Below are 21,204 nucleotides of genomic sequence, written 5' to 3' on the forward strand. Positions count from 1 at the left end.
AATACAGTGGAATAGTATACAACCCATATTAAACATATATATAGATTTATTTTTATTTTTTACCTTTTATAAGGAGCTGAGTCCCCCTAAAATGAAAATCCTAAAATCCCTAAACCCCTGAGTCTGAATGTGGAGCCGAAGTGTCAATATTTCAGTATGAAAAGTAAAGGTTTTACCCTCATCTTTGAAGGGATTAGGGCATATTAACACCAAACAACTTCCCTCGACCAAAAGGATAATGAGTGTCAAGCAGCTTTACCTTTCAAAATACATCAATTTGAAGTAGCCAGTTTTTCAGCATTTTCAATTTGGAATGACACTTCAATATGGCAGCCATGTTTGTTTTCACTCCGAAGTGCCCTTCAGAGGGTGATGTATGCCATTTGGGACGGACTGATCATTTCTCTCTGATCTAGGTCAAGGTGTTATTGTGCATTGTGGTAACTGACGCAACATAACATCACTTCCAAAAAACCAATGAACACATACGGACAATTTTAGAGAATGTAAAAATGAATTGCACTGGCAGATTAAATGATGCTTAAATAAAACTGGGCATCGGCACAATTCAATTGGTTTGATATGGTATGGTAAAAAAGAATAAATAATCTCCAAAATATGACTATTTTTGACTAAATTTACGTTTTAATTATACTCAAGTACAGTATAAATACCCCAAAATCACAATTAAGTACAGAAATCTTAACTCTTGTCTTAACTCTTAACACATGATTACTACAGTATATACAGCACTATATTAGGAATTATTTTTTAACTTATTGTTTTCTTCTTCAAGGGCTACTCAACCATTCTGCGCACTCTGACCTCTGGAAATGCCACCTTTTCTTTGGAGCTTTCCAGCTATGAACCCATGAACACTCAGGACCAGAACACACTGCTCAACAAGATGGCTGGGCTCACTTGACCCTGTTACCAACTGATTATTTATACAGACAGTTTCATATTGCTCTGTGAATTGCTGCTTACATATGGTCTAGAGGATGATCTTGGATCTTGGAGCCTCCATCTACAGACAACCCTTGGACTTTTTTTTCTCAAGTGAAGAAAACACAGCAAGAACTTATTAGTGTGAGTATGCAAATGTATGTGTGTAAATATACAATAATTTTACAACAGCAATGCGTTCAGAAATCGTATTTATTTAAATATATAAACTTAGTGCAGTATTACAATCATGTAAACCCTCAGAATATACCTAGCGTTCATTATAAAACACATTCCATAAAATTTATTCACAAGAATATTCCTTATCATTTAATAAACCTGAAACCTAAGTATTTAAAAACGTGTATAGTTAAAAATCACAAACATCAAGTCTTAGATAACTGGCTCAGTGCATACAACAGCAAATCATAGTTTTCCAAATGGCTAACATGGTTTAATCTGTAAAAACAAAAACTGTTTTGTCCTTCCCTTTAGTTGTCTACTGTGAACTAAATCATGGCATTCACAGACCCCTGTACTCATGACGGCAGTGACCAACAAATAGAGGTTCTGCAGGTATGCCTCTCCTGAGGAAGAAAAGGGAAAATATCAGTCAAACATAAAAAATATGCTTATGCAATGTATCTTAAGTATGTTTGTTGACATGGCTAATTGTTGCATGTAAATTGATTAAGACGTTAAGAAATACTTCAATAAAAAAAAAAAAAATTAGCCCCAAACATGCTGCCTTAGAAGAATATTGTACATGTCATGTCATCGTTTAACTCACCTGACCATGCGACAGCGATGCTGGGCCAGGCGAATATAAGCATTTCCGACATCTGTCACGCTTGCATCACTCCATAACCTCTCAGCGACGGCACTGGCTCTTGGCCTGCAAGGGCAGAAATAAAACCACACTATATTAATGAATAGATTTATATTTTCTTAATGCATACAAACACTAGGATCAGTTTACATTTTTAGCCCAGACTCCAAACATAAACTTTTACATATTACAAGATATTCAGTTAGTTTACTGTTGTTTGTAATTTTACACCTATAACATGTATATGCAGGATGTCCAGACCTTGGTTTACTTCAAATTCAAGGACCTGTTTACAGGTCAGATGAATTCATGGACAATAATGTGTTTTTGTTTTGTTTTTGTCATAGATCTGATATTCTGTTTGTTAAATTTCTGTTTTACTATATAGGAATATTTGGTACATCCTATAGTGTATTATAAAATTTAACCCTGGACCACAAAACCAGTCTATAGGTATATATTTGATGATTGCCAACAACACATTGTATTGGTCAAGATTATCGATTTTTCTTTTATGCCAAAAATCATTAGAGTATTTAGTAATAATCATGTTCCATGAAGATAATTTGTTAATTACCTACTGTAAATATATAACAAGACGTTTTTTGTTTAGTAATGTACATTGCTAAGCACAGTATACACAAAACCTTAAAGGACATTTTTCTAAGCATTTAGATTTTTTTTTTAAACATGAGATTCAAGATTTTAAATAGTTGTTTCTTAGCCAAATAATGTTCCATCCTAATAAATACATGCATACATACATTAATAAAAAAAAAGCTTATATATATATATATATATATATATATATATATATATATATATATATATATATATATATAATACAGATTTCATGTGTTGTATAAATAAAATAATATGAATCAAATTTCCACATGACTGGTTATGTTGTCCAGGGACACAATTGGTCCGTTATGAACTTTTTGGACAGATTTCATTGAAAGGACTTAGACTAATTCAGCCAGCAGTTTAAAGTTTTGTGCCTATAAAACATTGAGGTTGCCATCATATGAGTTTGTGCATGGGTCAACATCATGGCAACCTACCTCACACAAGAAACACTTACGTCATGCGTAAATACACATAACTAATGTAAATCAAGCAATCTAGTGTTCATAGGCCTAAAGTGTTGGTGAAAAAACACATTAGTACCTTGGAGGAAATTATGGATTCTTTTTCTAGAAAATGTCTAGGATCTCTATTGATCTCTATTGAAATCAGGGCCTGTTTTGGATTCACAAATTTTCAAGAATTTAAAGGACCCATGGGACCCCTATGGTTTATCCTGAATTTATAGAGAGTTTAGTCTATATTTTAGCTTAAGGTTAACGGTCATACCAGAGTCGAGGAGTGAGGTTGGTGGCATCCACATACTCTCCCCAAAGACAAGCCTCTCCACCAATCACCAGCTTTTTCTGTGCATCTGTGCCTGTGGTCAAAATGTCACAAGTTAGAAGCAACAACCAAAAACAAATTGGAAAACGAGTTTGTTCAAGATCACTTAAAGAGCTAGAAGCTAACACTAGGCATCTCATTAGGGGTACATAAATGAAAAATGGATGGAAAGAAGTGATCTCATTTGAGTCTGAAGCTCCTGAATACCTGCAGACAAAGCAAACTATTAAATCAGGATCGCTGAATAGACGGATATCAGTCATCCTGTACAAAAACTCAGTCACATGATATGCACGTTTGTTTGCACACCTACTAAAGGAAACCACCTTTGCTATTGCAAAGCTCTGAACTGGAACTGATGTTTTAAGGATATGAGAATATCTAGCGCAGAGATGCCCAAACTAGTGCCCACAGGCCAAAGTTGGCCCATTGTAACCTTTAATTTGATCCACCATCCCATCTAAGAAGAGAGTGAGCATGATGGGCAGGATTGGGGCGAATGACTTTGACAGAGATTGTCATTTCTAGTTTTTTGTTTGCTTGCTTTATTGCTGAGCTACACAAAAAGCCAACTGAAATTAAATGTTTCATTTAAATGTTTGTTGTAAATAAATACTTTGTAAAAATGTAAATACTGTGACTCGACGGATAGAAGACAATGCAGAAGACATCTGCGAGCAAGTCGAGGCAAAATCAGGTGCAGCTTGACTAGTGTAACTCCATTCTGTTATAAATGAGGTTGTTTTTACTGTAATAAGATGATTATAAAATGAAAAAAAAATAAATAAAAAAATTATATATATATATATATATATATATATATATATATATATATATATATATATATATATATATATATATATATATATATATAAATATATATATATATATATATATATATATATATATATATATATATATATATATATATATATATATATATATATATATATATATATATATATACTGTATTAGTTATTATGTTTTCAAGTTATTTTTAAAATACTATTAAATAAATGAGGAAGTACCCATGGCAACTATATTTGCCTTGGGCCCACTAGCCTCAATCTAGCTTCATAAGAAAAAGTTTGGGCACCCCTGATCTAGTGTAAATATTCTCTACAATCACATGCCACCTTTATTCACCCCATTGCCCTTTAAAACCATTTAGACCAATCATAGTTACTATAAAGAATAGAAAATTCACCCCATTAAATCTTAGAAACTTTGTTAAAAACAAGTCAACTCCCAACAGTTCGTAAAATAACCTTAATAGCACTATTTAACTGTAATAAACAGCCTAATTTAATGAACAGTCCATTTTTACACTTTAAACCTTGATGTTGTGCTATTTTGCGAAGCGGAAACAATTCGCTGAACATAAACAGAGGCCAAAATGAATCCACAATCTTGATTTGCGGATGACACACACCATTGAAGTTTTGGGGGTCGGCTTTGTAAATGTCCACCCAGTCCTGGCCATAGTTGATTCGGTTGAGGTACCAGGGTGTGGAGAGCAGAGCGCTGAAACCAGCCGCCGTTACCTGCGCCATCTCATCCTGGTACTGCGGCCTTTCTTTCCACACATGGATCTGTGTGTCGGCTTTCAGCTACATGCGTACACATACACACGCATGTATAACATACAAACTGCCATCCATCAACAGATAGATGCATCCCTCTGGACTCTATTTAAGTCAGGGGTGTCCGAAGTCGGTCTTGGAGGGCCGGTGTCCTGCATATTTTAGGTCCAACCCCAATTAAACTCACTTGAACCAACTAATCAAGCTCTTTTTGGGTGCACTAGACACTTCCAGCCAGGCAGGTGTGTTGAAGGACGTTAGAGCTAATGCAGGACATCCGCCCTCCAGGACCGAGTTTGGACACCCCTGATAATAAGGCTTTTCATACTTGGTGTCAGATTTACTTTATCAAATTTTCCAAGACTAGTGACCTCACAGATCTAGAAAGAATAGAGTTTAAGAGCAATATAAATGTAGATTATGTGGCTTTAGATCAGTTGAAACATAACTATTGGTTAAATTATCTTAAATGCAGTCCAGAGAAATACACCAATTGCATCATCAATTCCTGGAAGGAACTTTGAATCAATCTGCATGCCTGCTAATTAGATCAATAATTTATGGCCTTTGAAAAGCAACATGCAATGTGAGGTAAAAGGAATGTTGAAGGAAGAGTGAAGGCAAAGCATACACCATTCAAATTTGGGGTCAGTAAGATTTGTTTATCGTCTCATTTTTATTAAGCAAGTTTAAAATAAATTGCTAAAGGGCAAAAACTTTCGGTAACACTTTATTTTGATGGTCCATTTGAGTATTAGTAGACTGTCTGCTTAATATCTGTTGGTACTGCTCCTTCAACAGATATTTAACTGACTATAAGAAACTTAGCAAGTACATGTCAACTTACCCTAACCCCAACCTAACAGTCTACTAATAATCTACTGAGAATAAGTTAGCATGTAGATGCAATGTAACTTAATTCAACAAACGTCCATCAAAATAAAGTGTGACCAAACTTTCTATTAATTAAAGGCCTCAGCAGGATCACTGAAAATGACATGATGGCTGCTGAAACACTAGAATAATAAGCGTTTGAAATGTATTCAATATACTGTAATAGACAATTATTTGGTAATAGCATTACTGGTTTCACTGCATTTTTGCTAACAACCGTGAATTCATTAAAAAACTATCTTACTGACTTTTGAATGGCTCTCTATTTAGTTTGGCACTTTGTGGACCGTGTGCTGGAGAGAGTGGTTTCAGTATCTATTGAAGATGTGTGAGGAGCTCAGAGGTGAACAGAGGTGGTTAAACGCTATACTTTTAGACAAGCCTAGACAAAACAAACAAAACAAAAACAGTGAAAAGCAAAAGCTATAGCTAGACTAACAACACCACAAACCTACAATCTCTACTCAAACCAGAGCCTCAACCCCCAAATCTTATGAACACCTTGCCAACATCCATGCCTATTTTGAAGCCAAAAACAAAGTTAAAGTGATTGAAAACCTAGTGAAAGATCTTTATTTGATTAAAACTGTAGAATCTAAACCGACAATCTTAACCCCAAGTTGCCAACAACACATCAACACCATCACACAAAACTGCTAAATCCAATAAATGAGTTTCAAAATGAGTGATTTTGACATCACTGGATTATTAAACACTATGCTAGTGGTGCTAAAAGAAATCAAAAAGAGTTTGACTGAAGAAACTGACCAGGGAAATCGAGTGGCTCAACTTTGTAGTAGCGTTGCCAGTCCTGTCCATAGCTAATGTAGTCCAGGTACCAAGGGGCAGAAACAATGGTTGTAAATCCTGCCCCAGTCACATTCTGGAGCTCCTCCTTCATATCGTTCCCTTTCCACACCTCCACAACAGTGTCATCCTTTAGCTGGAACATGCATAAAGCACATTATGTACCCCAGTCAATTAATAAATTATTATGGGCAAGCATATAACATCCTCATGCGAGAAAATGCAGACAAAAACAGCAAATTAGTCGCAAGTTAGCAGTGGCTTGTGAAAATGTGATCACGCAAGTCTTGCTATTTGTGATTTAAGAAGGTTAAGGGAAAGTAGATTAGGCTTTGATTTGGAGTCTTTTGAAGTCACAAAGCATTCTGGACCAGCAGCAATACAATTCACCCAAATTACAACTTAATTTAACTACATTTAATTGACAGATTGGAAATAAGACCTGAAAGTGAGTTCCCAACAGCACAAGCCCGTCCACAGAAATAAGAAGAGATGAGCCTTACCTTGACCCCATTATCAAACACCTCCTGCCACACCATGTAACCTTTTTTGGTAGCAGCCACAATATCGAGTAACCTGTTTGTCAAAGATGAGAATTTCTTTATTCAATAATGACTGTGTCAGATTGTATTTAGATTGTTTTAAATACCAACACAATTACATACAATTAGGGGAAACCAAAAGGCAAGCTGTCATAAACATCTTGTGATTTACACAATGCAGACAATAGGGTATATGCTGAAGCATGCTAATAGGACTTTGGATTTGCCAGTAACCTGGGTTAAACGCTTCCGGTCAACTGTATGCCAATGCAAAAATCGGCGCATTTAAGGTCAGTTTTCTTTACAAATCAGCTATCTCCACTGGCTGAGTGATATCTGATATAAAGTGGGTCTCAGATTGTATGAGAAGCACTGCAATAAATTACATTTCCCCCACCATGTTTTTATAATATGAGCATTTATTTTACCTCATTAAATTCAATGGAGCTTCTGTGCTAGCCTGCCGATTCTGATGGGCGTGTGTGAGTAAACAGCTTTTTGTCTCGTTTTACGCTTGAACAACTAAATGAATGCCAAAGTTTCTTTAACTGAATGTATTTTAATTACATTACAACATCGATGCTGTAAAAGGAACTGTAAAAATTCACAATAACAGGTCACCGGAAGTTTATCAGTATGGGAAAAACACTAGCTCTGCATTTTTTTTTCTCACATCACTTTTTTAGCAGCAATAGTTCTATAAGTATTTTCTCATATTAATAGTAACAGTTTTGGCTAAAGCCTTATAAGCAATGAACAAAATCATGAGGTGAATCACTACATTACAAACTGTGGTTTGAAGCAAAGGACAGCTGAAGTCTGAATTATTAGCCCCCCTTTGAACTTTTTTCTTTTTTAAGTATTTCCCAAATGATAAAAGAGCAAAGAAATTTTCACAGTATGTCTGATAATATTTATATATTTTCTGGAGAAAGTCTTATTTGTTTTATTTTGGCTAGAACAAAAGCAGTTTTTAATTTTTCAATAAACATTTTAGGGACAAAATTATTAGCCCCTTTAAGCTATATATTTTTTCGATAGTCTACAGAACAAACCATCATTATACAATAACTTGCCTAATTTGCCTAATCTGCTTAGTTAACCTAATTAACCTAGTTTAGCCTTTAAATGCCACTTTAAGCTGTATAGAAGTGTCTTGAAAAGTATCCAGTCAAATATTATGTTCTGTCATCATGGCAAAGATAAAATAAATCAGTTATTACAAATGAGTTATTAAAACTATTATGTTTAGAAATGTGTTTCTAAACACATTAACAGAGAGAAATCTCTGCAGCTCTCTGATTGGTAGAATTTTCAAAATCCACTATTAAACTGCACACACCATTAATCAAGGGTGCCCAAACTCGGTCCTAGAGGGCCAATGTCTTGCAGAGTTAAGTTCCAACTTGCCTCAACACACCTGTCAGGATGATTCTAGCAAGCCCAGTAAGAGCTTGATTACTTGGCTCAGGTGTGTCTGATTGGGGTTAGAGATAAACTATGCAGCACACTAGCCCTCCAGGACCCAGTTTGGGCACCCCTGCCATTAATGATCCTCTTAACAGCAGTTCTGTCGTTAAAGATTTACAGCGGGGAAAGTAAGTATTGAACACATCACCATTTTTTTCAGAAAACATATTTCTAAGGCTGCTTTTACATTACATGGTTTAGGTGACTCAATTCTGATTTTTTTCTCCCATGTGGCAAAAATCGGATATAGCCCATGCACGTGTAAGCAGGAAAAAATCACATGGATTCCGACTTACTCAAATCAGATTCAGGCCTTGTTCATAGGTGGAAATTTATCCGATATGAATTGGACCCGTGCCCTTGTGTCTGCAGTGTAAGCACGTAGATTGGATTTTCACCTGTCAATGTGAGTCACGCACCATTAAAAAATGTAGCGAATGACGTCAACTCTGACGCTTTCATTTCGGAATAGACTTCAGCAGAGTGGCAAATCTTAAATCTCATACACGAGGACTAAAAAAGCTATAAAAGAGGGAGATCAACATCTGGGACGTAACCAATATAAACTAATATAAAACTGTTGCATACATCACGTGCATAAATCAAGCCATGGACATTACGATTATGATGCCTACTAATTTAAAAAGGCCTAGATTAAAAGAAGATAGCAAAATGAGAAGTTTTCTGTCATAACCTATAGTAAAACCCCTGGCTAAAAAGAATTAAAAAAAATGAAACCCTGCGAACAGATTAAATACAGATTAAATAAATTAAAGCTAGAATGCAACATAATTATCTCAAACTGAATAGTTCGAAAACAGAGATTTTCATGGTTGGCACTCCTTCTAACATTAAGAGGTGTAGTGAATTTGACTTAACGGTTGATGGGTCTGTCTTATCACCATCTCCGCAGGTGCGTAATCTTGGTGTTCTCCTTGACTCTCAGCTTAGTCTGAAGCCTCATTTTAAACACGTAACTAAAACAGCCTTTTATCATCTTCGTAATATATTCGCTTACATCCTTTTCTCTCGAGGCCTAATGCTGAAAGACTCGTCCATGCTTTTCTCTCAAGATATTACAATACATTCAAAATTCTGCTGCACGTGTGTTGACACATACATCGTCTCGGTCGCACATCACTCCCATACTCCAACAGCTACACTGCCTGCCCGTCAAGTCTCGTATTGATTTTAAAACATTGATTTTAACATATAAAGCGGTTCATGGTTCTGCTCCAGGTTACATTTGTGACCTGATATCCATTTCCTTTACCTCTCGCTGTCTACGCTCTGCCTGTCCTACGCTGTTTCAGCCTCACTGCAAACTCAGCACCATGGGAGGTAGGGCATTCTCTTTTCGTGCTCCCAAACTGTGGAATTCTCTTCTCACTAACATTAGGAATGACGGTTCATTGGACGCTTTTAAAAAGCTACTTAAAACTCATCTTTTTAGGACTGTTTTTGATTTGTGATATCTCTTTTATTCTTCCTGTGTTTTTTATTGTATTTTTTTTATTGTTTACTGTGCTTTGTTGTTTTTACTTTCTTGTAAGTGCTTTGGGTTTTAAAAAAGCGCATTATGAATAAAATATATTATTATTATTATTATTATTATTATTATTATTATTATTATTAAATACAGGAATGTAGAAAAAAGGGCTTTTTTATTATCAGCTGTCAGTCAGCTCCCGCTGTTTTTTTTCTGTGTCATTGCATCTTTGCCATTGCTGTGTAAATGCAGACAATCAGATATGAGTCACTTTTAAAAGATGATGTAAGCCGGTCATCAAAAAAAAAATACAATCACAAAATCGGAATTGACCATCAAGATCTGCAGTGTAAATGCAGCCTAAAGGTGTCATTTTCCCCGAATTTTGGTAACAACCAAAGGAATCCATATATTCAAAGAAAACTATACTAATTAGTTTAGAAATTAAGTGTTGTGTGATAAAATGAAATGATGCAGGCAAAAGTATTGAACACATGAAGAAAGGGAGGTAAAGAAAGACAGTGAAAGCCCGACTGCAGCTGAAATCGCTCAGTAGTTCTTCAGCAACCCTCTACCCTTCATCATTGTAAATTAATATTAGCTGCTTCAGTCCAACATCTACATTATCAGGATGGCATTTCAGCAAGACAATGATCCAAAACACAGCCAATGAAACTCTCAAATGCTTTTTCACAGAAAGAAAATCAAGCTGTAGAATGGCCCAGCTCAGATCAGATTTGATAGATGAGACCCACAGAACCATTAAGATTTTTACGCTCTGTTGAAGTCTGTGGAAAAACTCACACCTGAGCAATTCCTGTGACTTCATTATCCATTTGAGAGGCGTCAGTGTTAAATATATTAAATATGAGAGGCGAAGTATTAAATATGTTTCAGTAGTTCAGTACTTTCTCTTCGTGTCATTTCATTGTTATTACACATAACTCATTGGGGTTTTGTTTTATTTTTATGTTTATATTGTTTGGGTTTTTACCAAAATCTGGTTCAATTTCATGTCAACAGCTCCCTTAGAAATATTATTCCCTTATTATTACTTATTTTCCCCACTGTAATATCAGTTATTATACATATTATACATTTTCTTTTTACTGTTGTGCTCTGTAATACATGGACTTCACTGTACTAAAACTTTTACCTTTGAATGTAGAAGGACTCCAGTTTGCTGTAGTCTGTGCCAAAGCCCTGCTGATTCATAAACTTCTGAATATCAGGATTGGACTTCCTACAAGAAGAGTAAGTGGAATGTAAGCATGAACTTTAACTGTAAACACAGTTTATTGTGTCATTATTGGCACTGGGTTCTTTTTCTGGGTAAGTATAAAGGTAAGACTGAGCTCCTCCTCCTCACCAACAAGAGAAGTCGACCTCATCTCCCCCTAGGTGAATGTAAGCGTCAGGAAAGACTGTGCTGATCTCTTTGAAAAGCTGGGACATGAACTCATAAGAGGAGTTTAAGATGGGGTTCACCGGCCCAAATGATCCTGAAGGACTAGAGCCACTGTAACAAGGTGTTAGCAGATCCTTTATGCCTGAAGGAGGAAGCCACAGAGAAAGGAAATTGTATTTGTCATGTTTCATTTAAATGACTAAACAAAAATCTATAAAGCGGTTATGTATGGTGTCCACCAACTGACCATTGCCCCATGACTGCGTGTGTCCTGGGGTGTCGAACTCTGCGACGACCCTGATCCCCCTCATACGAGCAAATTCAATGACCATCTTCACATCAGACGGAGTGTAGACATGTGTAAATGGGTGATAGGCTCCCTGAAAACCACAAAACAATTAGGAAAAAACATGATCAGTACAGAAAGAAAAACACTTCCCCAGTCAGTTTTCAGCTAATAACAATAGCAGTTGAGTTCTACAGCCCCAAAGCTTGTAAACAGTCCAGCTAAAGCTTTTTATATGAGGTGAAATTTTTACATTGTCTAAATTTCTATTTTATTTCTACTACATGTCCATCCCTTACCTTTCGCTTCCAATGCAGCAAATACAAAACAGTAGATGAGAAACTGTTTTTAAAAGCATGGCTTTATATATAATACTTTCAATAAATCGGTGAACTTATGGCAAGCAGTTTTGACATTTAATCAATAGCCCGTACTAGTATCTATTTTCATGTTACTAGTACTTATTTTAAAGATACTAGTTTCTTTTCTATTAAGTACTAGTACTTATTCATTAGATACTAGTGCTTTTTAAAATAAACAGTGCTTACTCATTAGACACATTTTTTTTTTTGGTTACTAGTATTCATTCATTCGATACTATTACTTATTCATTAGATACTAGAATCTATTTAATAGGTACTAGCACATATTCAATAGATACTAGTACCTACCTATATCTAAATGGATTAATTCATTTTCTTTTCGGCTTAGTCCCTTTATTAATCTGTGGTCGCCACAGTGGAATGAACCGCCAACTTATCTAGCACACGTTTTACGCTGCGGATGCCCTTCCAGCTGCAACCCATCTCTGAAAAACATCCATACACACTCATACACTACGGACAATTTAGCCTACCCAATTCCCCTGTACCGCATGTCTTTGGACTGTGGGGGAAACCGGAGCACCCGGAGGAAACCCACGCGAACGCAGTGAGAACATGCAAACTCCACACAGAAACACCAACTGACCTAGCCGAGGCGCAAACCAACTGCTGTTTTACTCGTCTTATGTTATGACTAGTCCAAATGGAAGAGTAGAATTCAATTAAACATTTTACTAGTAAAATAAAAAACAATTACTAGTAACATTTCAAACATGTACTAGTATTTAATAAATGTGTACTAGTATCTTTTAAATTAATTATAGAATCTATTTTATAGTTACTAGTATCTAATGAATTGGTAACAGTATCTACTTAAGTATTAGTATCTATTAAAACAATACTAGTATCTAATGAATAAGAACTAGTATATAATAAACAAGTACTAGTGTTTATTTAATAGGCACTAGTATATATTAATTATCAAATGAATAGGTACTAGTATCTATTAATTAGGTACTAGTATCTAATAAATAAGTACTACAACCTAATGATTAACTACTAGTACATGAAAAATAAGTGCTAGTCCCAACTGGAATACATACTAGTCAAAACTGAATAGTTGATATCTCTTATCAGATCCCCATAAAAATCAATGGAACAAATAAAAAAATGGTTACTAGTAACGACAGAATAGTTACTAGTCACTATTAAAATAAGTACTCATATCTAATAAATACAAATTAGAATCTATTTAATAGGTACAAGTATCTAATGAATAAGAACTAGTATCTATTTATTAGGTACTAGTATGTAATGAAGAAGTACTAGTACCTATTAAATAGGTACTAGTATCTAATGCAGGGGTGCCAAAACTTTTTCATATGAATGGCCAAAAACCAAATATTATGAGCTGTGGACTGAAGGTAAATATACCAAACTATATTACATTAAAATTGCCATGGGTAAGTTCCCAATTTATTTCCTAATATTAAAAAAATAGAAAACATTACTTTAACTTTTCATTACTTTAACATAACTTTTTAAATTACAGCTTGTTGCAATAAAAACATAAACAATCACATTTATACCACAGTGGAGATAAATGCTGAATACTCTAGTGAAGCAGAATTTGCCTCTGGCTTGATTTGCTACCTAAGTCTCTGCATTGTCGGGTAACAGTGTCAGGGTTTCTGCAGATTTCATCAAGTCAAATTTAAGACTTTTTAAGACTATTATGAATGACACTTTAGACTTAAATAGAGCTGAACACTAATGATAATTTCTAATGCTTTATTTCTAATGCTCTATGCTTGCCACGAAAAAAAAAAATCTAATAATTTTTTAGCAACATTCTTTAATACAAAAAATCTAGTTGTATACACTTTTTTAAATTAATATTATTTTTTTTTTGTAAATTTAACATTGTTAAAAGCATATTTACTATAGAAGCAATTACATAAATAATCAAAAATATATTTTGGTCCAAATTGATTGATTATAACTTCTATTCAACCTAATGCATTTCTGTTATAAAACCTTAAGTTTCATGCCTATTTATAAATATTGTCTATTCCCCCTTACTTTTGTAAAAGGTTTTTTGTATAATTGAAAGTTAACGAAAGGGATATTTTGCTCCTTTATCATAATGAGGAACTGTGTAATTTGTGTTAGTTTTTAGTTTTCTTTCCCTGATATTATTAAGATGGATTCTTGGTGATTGGATGTCAGTCAGATTGGGTATAGCTTTACTTGGAAAAAGGAAAATCAAGACCTGTTGAAAATGATTTTAAGACATACAACACAATATTCCAGTGAATTTAAGACTTTTTAAGGTCTAAAATCTTGTTTTTGAAATTTAAGACATTTTAAACAATTTTTAATTTAGATCGTTTAATTGAAACATTTTATTTCATTTAGCTTTTAAAAATAAAACAAACAAAGGGTTACATTACATTTGAATTGACAATCTCAAAACCATCCCCATCATTCGTCCTCTTCTCAGAGGGATGGCAGGCCAAATCAAAGGTTACCATGGGCCAACTTTGGCCCACGGGTCCTACTTCAAGCATCTTTGATCAAATGAATAAGTACTAGTACATAATGAATGAGTACTATTATATAATAAAAAATAACTCGTTTTTAATGAGTAAGCACTAATATATTTTAAATAAACTCTAGTATCTAACGAATAAGTAGTAGTATCTAAAAAAATAAGTAGTAGTAGCATAAAATAAATACTAGTACGGGCTATTGATTAAATGTCATGAATTTGCAGTGGTGATCAAAGTGTTTTTTGTAACACAGTGGTAACACCTGACATTATTTCATTGCCCTGATGATGACTGACATGGCATCCAATGCCACCTTTGCTGTTTTTGTGCTTTATTGTGTGGTTTCATGGTTCTGCCATGGTACTATAGCATATAGACTTATGGACACTCTCAAACAACTGCTCTTTAGTTCAATCAAAATAAAGACAGGGGATGACATTTTTGCGTGCATGGATTAAAACAATACAGCTTAATAGAAATGTCATATTACAAAAAACTATTCTTCTAATCAAAGGTCAAGAGCTGTGGTTCCAAAATGTGGTTCTTCATATGTATTCAGGAATTGCAAAAATGTTGAAGTATGTTGGTATGAAGAAACTATAATTTGCCAAACAATGCTTTTATGGATATGCACCTATCTAATCAATGAGGCAGTCAAGCATAAATCCAAAAATAGTCATGTCTGAATTCATCACATACTGACCTTTTGGCTCAACTCTGGGAAAGTACGGCTCATAAAAGGAAATGACTGATCATCCACAATGTGCCAGTGGAAGACGTTAAACTTGTTCATGGCCATAGCCTCCTGTAAAAATTAGACATTTCATTGTTGAATACTGAAAGACATTTTATAGGCAACAAAATACCATCCTCACACCTATCATTGCACATACTCCACCCCATGAACATTTTCAAAAGCCTGTCCCGCCCAATTTTTATGATTTCCAGCTGCTCGCCATCATCACCACAGACTACAGAGAGTTTGCGTGTGTTTTGCATGCATCTGTGTTCAATAATGTCCGCGTACATGCTCTAAAAATAATTCTGTGATGGTCTAATGAGCAGAAATGCAGTTAAAATGATCATTTCAGACAGCCATGAAATGCCAAGCAGCAACAGATGACTTCAATGTCAGCTAGGGAAAAAAATGCTACTGTATGTGATTTGGTTGATCAAGTAGCCTATATTAGCTCAGGTCAAAAAATCGTTGGACAGAATGTCTACACCTGCTAATGTTATACTAACTTTTAGCAATTTATGCTGCACAAAAACAATTAGTGCCAGGAATGTAAATCTATTTTGTGCTATTACATGTGTTATGCATGAAAAACTATGAATAATGATCATTTTCATATAATTTGCCTACATTATATCTGTTATTAATATTACAAAATAGTGATTCAGTACCCACAGTTCATTTATTAGCATTTATTAATTTATTAATAAATTTTTTAGGTTAGTTTGAAATACATTTGTTTAATCAGCCTGTTTTTTCCTGATTGTGTATCATTATAGTAGCTAAAATATATATGTAAATGCAGGAAATGGGGTTTAAATAGAAAGATTTTCACATTGGTATGAACGTGACTTAAATTTAATGAAAGACCAAATGACAGAACCTCAGTCAAACGTTCACCCTACTGTGCACAAGCTGCAAATGTTCTAGATAATTCATGTGATTAGCACTTCAACTGTCTTGTGATTTCTCTCATGTGTGAATATAAAAAACCCTTGACTTTCCAGTCTCAGAAGTTAAATAACTTCCTTCAGTTGTTTGGGTGACATTAGTCTTCTAATGAGGAAGTCAAGTTTATTACCATAAGCTCAATTTGCAATTATTGGTGAAACAGAATCTATAAACATCACACAAGATAGACAAAACGAGTAACAACACACAATGTTCTAAAATCTCACAGATTTATAGGTCTTACAGCAGTGGGAATAAAAGAACCTCTATATCTATTTCTTAAACCGAGCATTCATGAAACTCCACAATTAATCTGAGCCTATTTTGGCCAAAGTGCCTCTCTAGACCCTTTATCGTGAAGAAAAAGACTTACCAAGTTGGCTAAAATGACTTTGAGTGGCAGAAAATGGCGAGATGAGTCCAGAAGGATTCCTCGGTGGGCAAATCGTGGAAAATCTGATATGTCGGTCTTATTAATATTGCTCTATTAGGATAAAAAAAAGGTTTTTATTTGAGAAGAGTTTACATAGATGCATTGATTACATTCATTATTAAATGCAGCATATATACGTTACTACAATCCAATAAATGAGGTTTTGCTTCAAACTTACAACTCCATAGTCATCCTCATAGACCAACTGGCTGAACGTTTCCAGTCCTTAAAACAACAAAAAAGAAAGGAGGACCTTACACACCAATTTAATCATAAATCTAAATAAAATATATAGACAAGATAGAGACTGCAATCCCTTCCTCTCATAATCTCTCTATGGATTGCTGGCAGTATAATATCAATCCCAACTTAGAAACAACAAAACTATTTTAGAAGATTGCAATGCAGCCCATAAGAAAGGAAATAAGCTGCAGTCTTGTGGCATTTGTGGTTGTTAAATGTGATAAGCTGTTACATATTACACCCTGTTAAGCATTTCCTGTCATGCAGACTCCGTTAAATGTCATTAAGAAAAATATTTCATGTCTTGTCTGTATGTTAGGAGTTTGTACAATTTTCAAAGATATACTCAGCAAAGTCAAGCTAATATATTATTGTTATCAAATGTATTTTCATAGTTTGAATGTTTAATTTTAAAATATTTAAATGTAATTTATTCCAGTTTTGCCAAAGTTAAATTTGAAGTATAATTTCTACAATCTTCCTGCTTTAGTGTCCCGTGATCCTCCTGAAATCATTCTGTTGTGCTGATTTGCTACTCAAGAAAAATTTATTATTTTTGCTACTCAATATTTTGTATATTGTATAATATATATATACATATATATATATATATATATATATATATATATATATATATATATATATATATATATATATATACATATATATATATATACATATATATATATACATATATATATATATATATATATATATATATATATATATAGTATATGTATGTAATATATATATATATATATATATATATATATATATATATATATATATATATATATATATATATATTAGGCATGTGACAATAACCGGTTTCAAGGTTAGCCGCGGTAAGGAAAAGTCAACGTTTTAATACCGCAAAATAGTTCTGCCATACCGTTCCCAAGGTATACGTACGTTTTTTTTTTTTCTAATAAATTTGTATTTTGACCTTAAAGCTCAAGAAAATTTTTTTATTTTTGCTACTCAATATTTTGTATTTTGTATATATATATATATATATATATATATATATATATATATATATATATATATATATATATATATATATATATATATTAGGCATGTGACAATAACCGGTTTCAAGGTTTGCCGTGGTAAGGAAAGTCAATGTTTTAATACTGCAAAATAGTTCTGCCATACCGTTCCCAAGGTATATGTACGTTTTTTTATATTAAATTTGTATTTTGACCTTAAAGCAACACAGAGCAAAAAAATTAGCAACAACAATAAAGACAGAAAAGAAATGCAAACAAAAGACAGAAGAAAAAAAAAACATTTTTACATCAGTTCCTCCAGTATTATACATGGGTTAACAATGTTACACATATATTTCTAGGCCAGTGGACACAGGCAATATGGTGATCTTGCAGGCGATGACAGGGTTTTACCTTTAAACTGTTATCCTTGGCATTTGACAGATAATAAAAAAGGGTTTCCAGGTGGCTTCGAAGCCAGTAATGTTATCAGATAGATTGTGTCTCTCTAAATGTAATGTGCTAGAAAACTCTGAAAGCCAGTATTTAAAAAGTAGTTTTTATGCCTTTTTCCATTGAAAACAAATATTTTTTAGCTATCACAATGCAGTATTGGACATGTAAAGTTGTTCAAATGTATTGTGTTGTAAAGAAATGTGTTTTTGAAATTAATGAAGAGTGCAGAAGACAATGATTTATTTTCACCTGCCCTGTTTACTGCTCCAAAATATTAGAAATGTTTCTTAAAATTAAATATATTGAGTTCAATAGGGAAAATGTTTTTTTTTTTGTTTTTTTACCGAGACATTTAAAAAGAACTTGTTTAAGAGCAGTAATTACAATACCATGACACCGTGGTACTTTTATCCAAGGTTATCATCAGAAACTTACATTAACTATAAATTTTATATTTATATATATATATATATATATATATATATATATATATATATATATATATATATATATATATATATATAGATACATACATATAATTATTATTTTTTTTTTTGCAATAAAATCACTTGTGATTGATTTATTACACTCTTTTTAATGTTGTGCATGTCCAAGCGTGTGCTTGTTTATGGTCTTTACATACAGCTTCATTCTATTGTGGAGTTTTGCTTACCTCGCAAAGCTCCCCATACATTAGCAGCTTTGAGCACAGCTGAGGTTTCATCAACCGACAGCGAATCTACACAAAGAAAGAATATCGTTACTCAACCAAACCACTCACTAGTTTATAACAACACAGTTATAGTTGAAATCCTGATGCAGTTTGTCTGATAACATCCCAAGAAAAGTGTTTACAATTTACTTGGGTCAAATGTTACTACATCTAAAAAGAGCTTCTAAATTACGGTAATTCGTTAACCGGATTAGACCACCGACAGGCAGATGTCTGTTAGTGGATTTGCCGATCTTCCTTCGGATTACAGATCATTGAGGATCACGGAGGCGGAAGAGAAAGGAAGCTCACATGACTCGTCGGTTCGAAGACTCGGGTAACCGTCGCACTCCGGATCAGCTGATGTGATCCATACCTGCAGCTCCGAGAGATCCGAATCAAACGCTTTCTTTCGGCTCTTGTCCTGCTTCTTCAGCTCTCCAAACATGTATTCAAAATATCTGCAAGGCAAAGCAGTCATGACTCTGCTTACTGTACATGTTGACAGGGAGCTCACATGAATCACGTGCTAATACTTCCTGTTAAGGCAAAACATCAGCGCCATTCATAACACAAAATCGGCATAAATGCGATTGAGATCATACGTTACCTGCGAAATGCATTCTCGAGTAGACTGCAGCTCGGTCCGGCGGTGGACTGTTTGGCGTGGACGATCTGAAAGCTGGCGGGGCTGAGTTTAAAAGCGACCGCGGACGACTGGTATTTCTGCGGTAGAGGCCAGAGAGAGATTTCATCCAACTCTTTTTGTTTTTCAAAAAGATCTCCAAAAAGCCAGCCGTGACCGACGGCCACCACCAAAAACAGAGGGGTAAATTTGAGCAGACAGAGCATGGCTGTGTTGAGCGGTCAGCTGACTGACTCTGCTTTCAGTCTGAGCTGAGGACTGTTCGTGTGTGTGGATGTGCTGTGCGAAGCTCAGAGGCGGGTTTACCTCGACTCAACCCAAGTCATGGGACCTTCCAAACCGTCACACCTTCCCTTCCTAAAGTCCCTTTGACCTGCACAGATTATTACCAAACCTCAGCGTTTTATCTCTCGAGCAAAATGAAGCTCAGTAGTTCAATGTAGGCTACCTAAATGAAAAGAATCAGTATGCAGAAATACTAGTGTTTCTGAACCGTACAGTATGGTAAATTGCTTTAACTGATGTGGTAATTCTATATATGCTTTGGTAATACAACAACTATAGTAATAAAATATAAATAAATAACCCATTTTAGCTTTCACACACAGGGTATAGGCTAGTACAATACACCACAGTTTACTGTAGTAAAGATTAAAGTATATGCTATACCACAATATACAGTTTACGATATTTAATATTACAGCATATTTACAGTAATACAAATGGCAAACTTTAGCTGAAGTAGCAATTACTGGCTTATTATATTATTATTAAGATATTGGCAGTTGATTAAAGTAAGATCACATTCTACATCCCTAATCCTAAACACAACTAGGCTACTACCTTACTAACTATTACTAAGCTACATATAGTGCTTTATTGAGCTAAATATTTGTTGATTATTTGTTAATAGTGACAAATGTACCCTAAACATGGTTAGTGTGTCGCCTCATAACAGAAGGTTGCTGGTTTGAGTACTGGCTGGACCAGGAGGCATTTCTGTGTGGAATTAGCATGTTTTCCCTGTGTCTGCCTGGGTTTCTTCTGGGTGCTCCGGTTTCTCCCACAGTCCAAAGAAATGTGTTGTTGGTTAATTGGATAAATTGAATTGGTGTTTGCCAGCACTATTGGTTTCACTTTCTCTGCGTAAAACATATGCCAGAGTAATTGGTGGTTTTATTCCACTGTGGTGACCTGATTAAGCAGGGATATTGAAAGGGAGTGAGTGAACTATAGTACAATTCACTTTACTATAATATTTACTGCAAATTACTATAGTATTTTGTCATGTGGGTAACTTGCAAAACTGGAAAGTGAAACAAGACAAATGGCTGAGGGGCAAAATACCATTGTTATACAATTTTGAGCTAAATTATTGTTACAGTTTGCAAGATGAGTCAATTATAACAGATGTGACAGACTTCAAACACATTTCAAAATAAATCATTAAAATGCCAACACTCACAGCAAAATGTGTATTTCCATAGCACAATA

At 34.4% G+C, this 21,204-nt stretch overlaps 2 protein-coding genes across 3 annotated transcripts in view; one reads left to right on the forward strand and one right to left on the reverse strand.

The window, feature by feature from the left end:
• The window catches only part of gfm2 (GTP dependent ribosome recycling factor mitochondrial 2), an 18,408-nt gene extending 17,220 nt beyond the window's left edge, over window positions 1–1,188 (forward strand). Inside the window, exon 20 of the mRNA XM_056458060.1 lies at window positions 797–1,188. Within this exon, the coding sequence (XP_056314035.1) occupies window positions 797–925 (129 nt within the window). The 3' untranslated portion in view covers window positions 926–1,188. The remainder of the gene's footprint in view (window positions 1–796) is intronic.
• hexb (hexosaminidase B (beta polypeptide)) lies at window positions 1,141–20,015 on the reverse strand. Of its 2 annotated transcripts, none has more exons than XM_056458062.1 (14): window positions 19,675–20,015; window positions 19,377–19,525; window positions 19,026–19,091; window positions 16,840–16,886; window positions 16,602–16,712; window positions 15,245–15,346; window positions 11,628–11,760; window positions 11,342–11,522; window positions 11,129–11,215; window positions 6,975–7,047; window positions 4,620–4,797; window positions 3,131–3,221; window positions 1,736–1,840; window positions 1,141–1,532 (listed from the first exon to the last, which is right to left on the reverse strand). In XM_056458062.1, the coding sequence occupies exons 1-14, from the start codon at window positions 19,914–19,916 to the stop codon at window positions 1,469–1,471; spliced, it is 1,629 nt and encodes a 542-aa protein (XP_056314037.1). In that variant the 5' UTR covers window positions 19,917–20,015; the 3' UTR covers window positions 1,141–1,468. The 2 variants fall into 2 exon arrangements, with proteins under 2 accessions (XP_056314037.1, XP_056314038.1); XM_056458063.1 differs by lacking the exon at window positions 4,620–4,797 and adding an exon at window positions 6,433–6,607 and having other exon boundaries at window positions 19,675–20,014.
• Window positions 20,016–21,204: the final 1,189 nt, after the last annotated feature.

Source organism: Danio aesculapii, chromosome 5 (assembly GCF_903798145.1).
Source record: "Danio aesculapii chromosome 5, fDanAes4.1, whole genome shotgun sequence".
Lineage (NCBI taxonomy): Eukaryota > Metazoa > Chordata > Actinopteri > Cypriniformes > Danionidae > Danio > Danio aesculapii.

What these genes read in the sequence shown, in the direction of transcription:
- hexb (XM_056458062.1), bottom strand. Translation starts at nt 19,916, where the DNA reads ATGCTCTGTCTGCTCAAATTTACCCCTCTGTTTTTGGTGGTGGCCGTC. An exon ending in TCTTCGAACCGACGAGTCAT is followed by an intron (nt 19,092 to 19,376) that starts GTGAGCTTCCTT and finishes TTCTTTGTGTAG; the next exon opens with ATTCGCTGTCGGTTGATGAA. An exon ending in TGTATGGGGAGCTTTGCGAG is followed by an intron (nt 16,887 to 19,025) that starts GTAAGCAAAACT and finishes TGTTGTTTTAAG; the next exon opens with GACTGGAAACGTTCAGCCAG.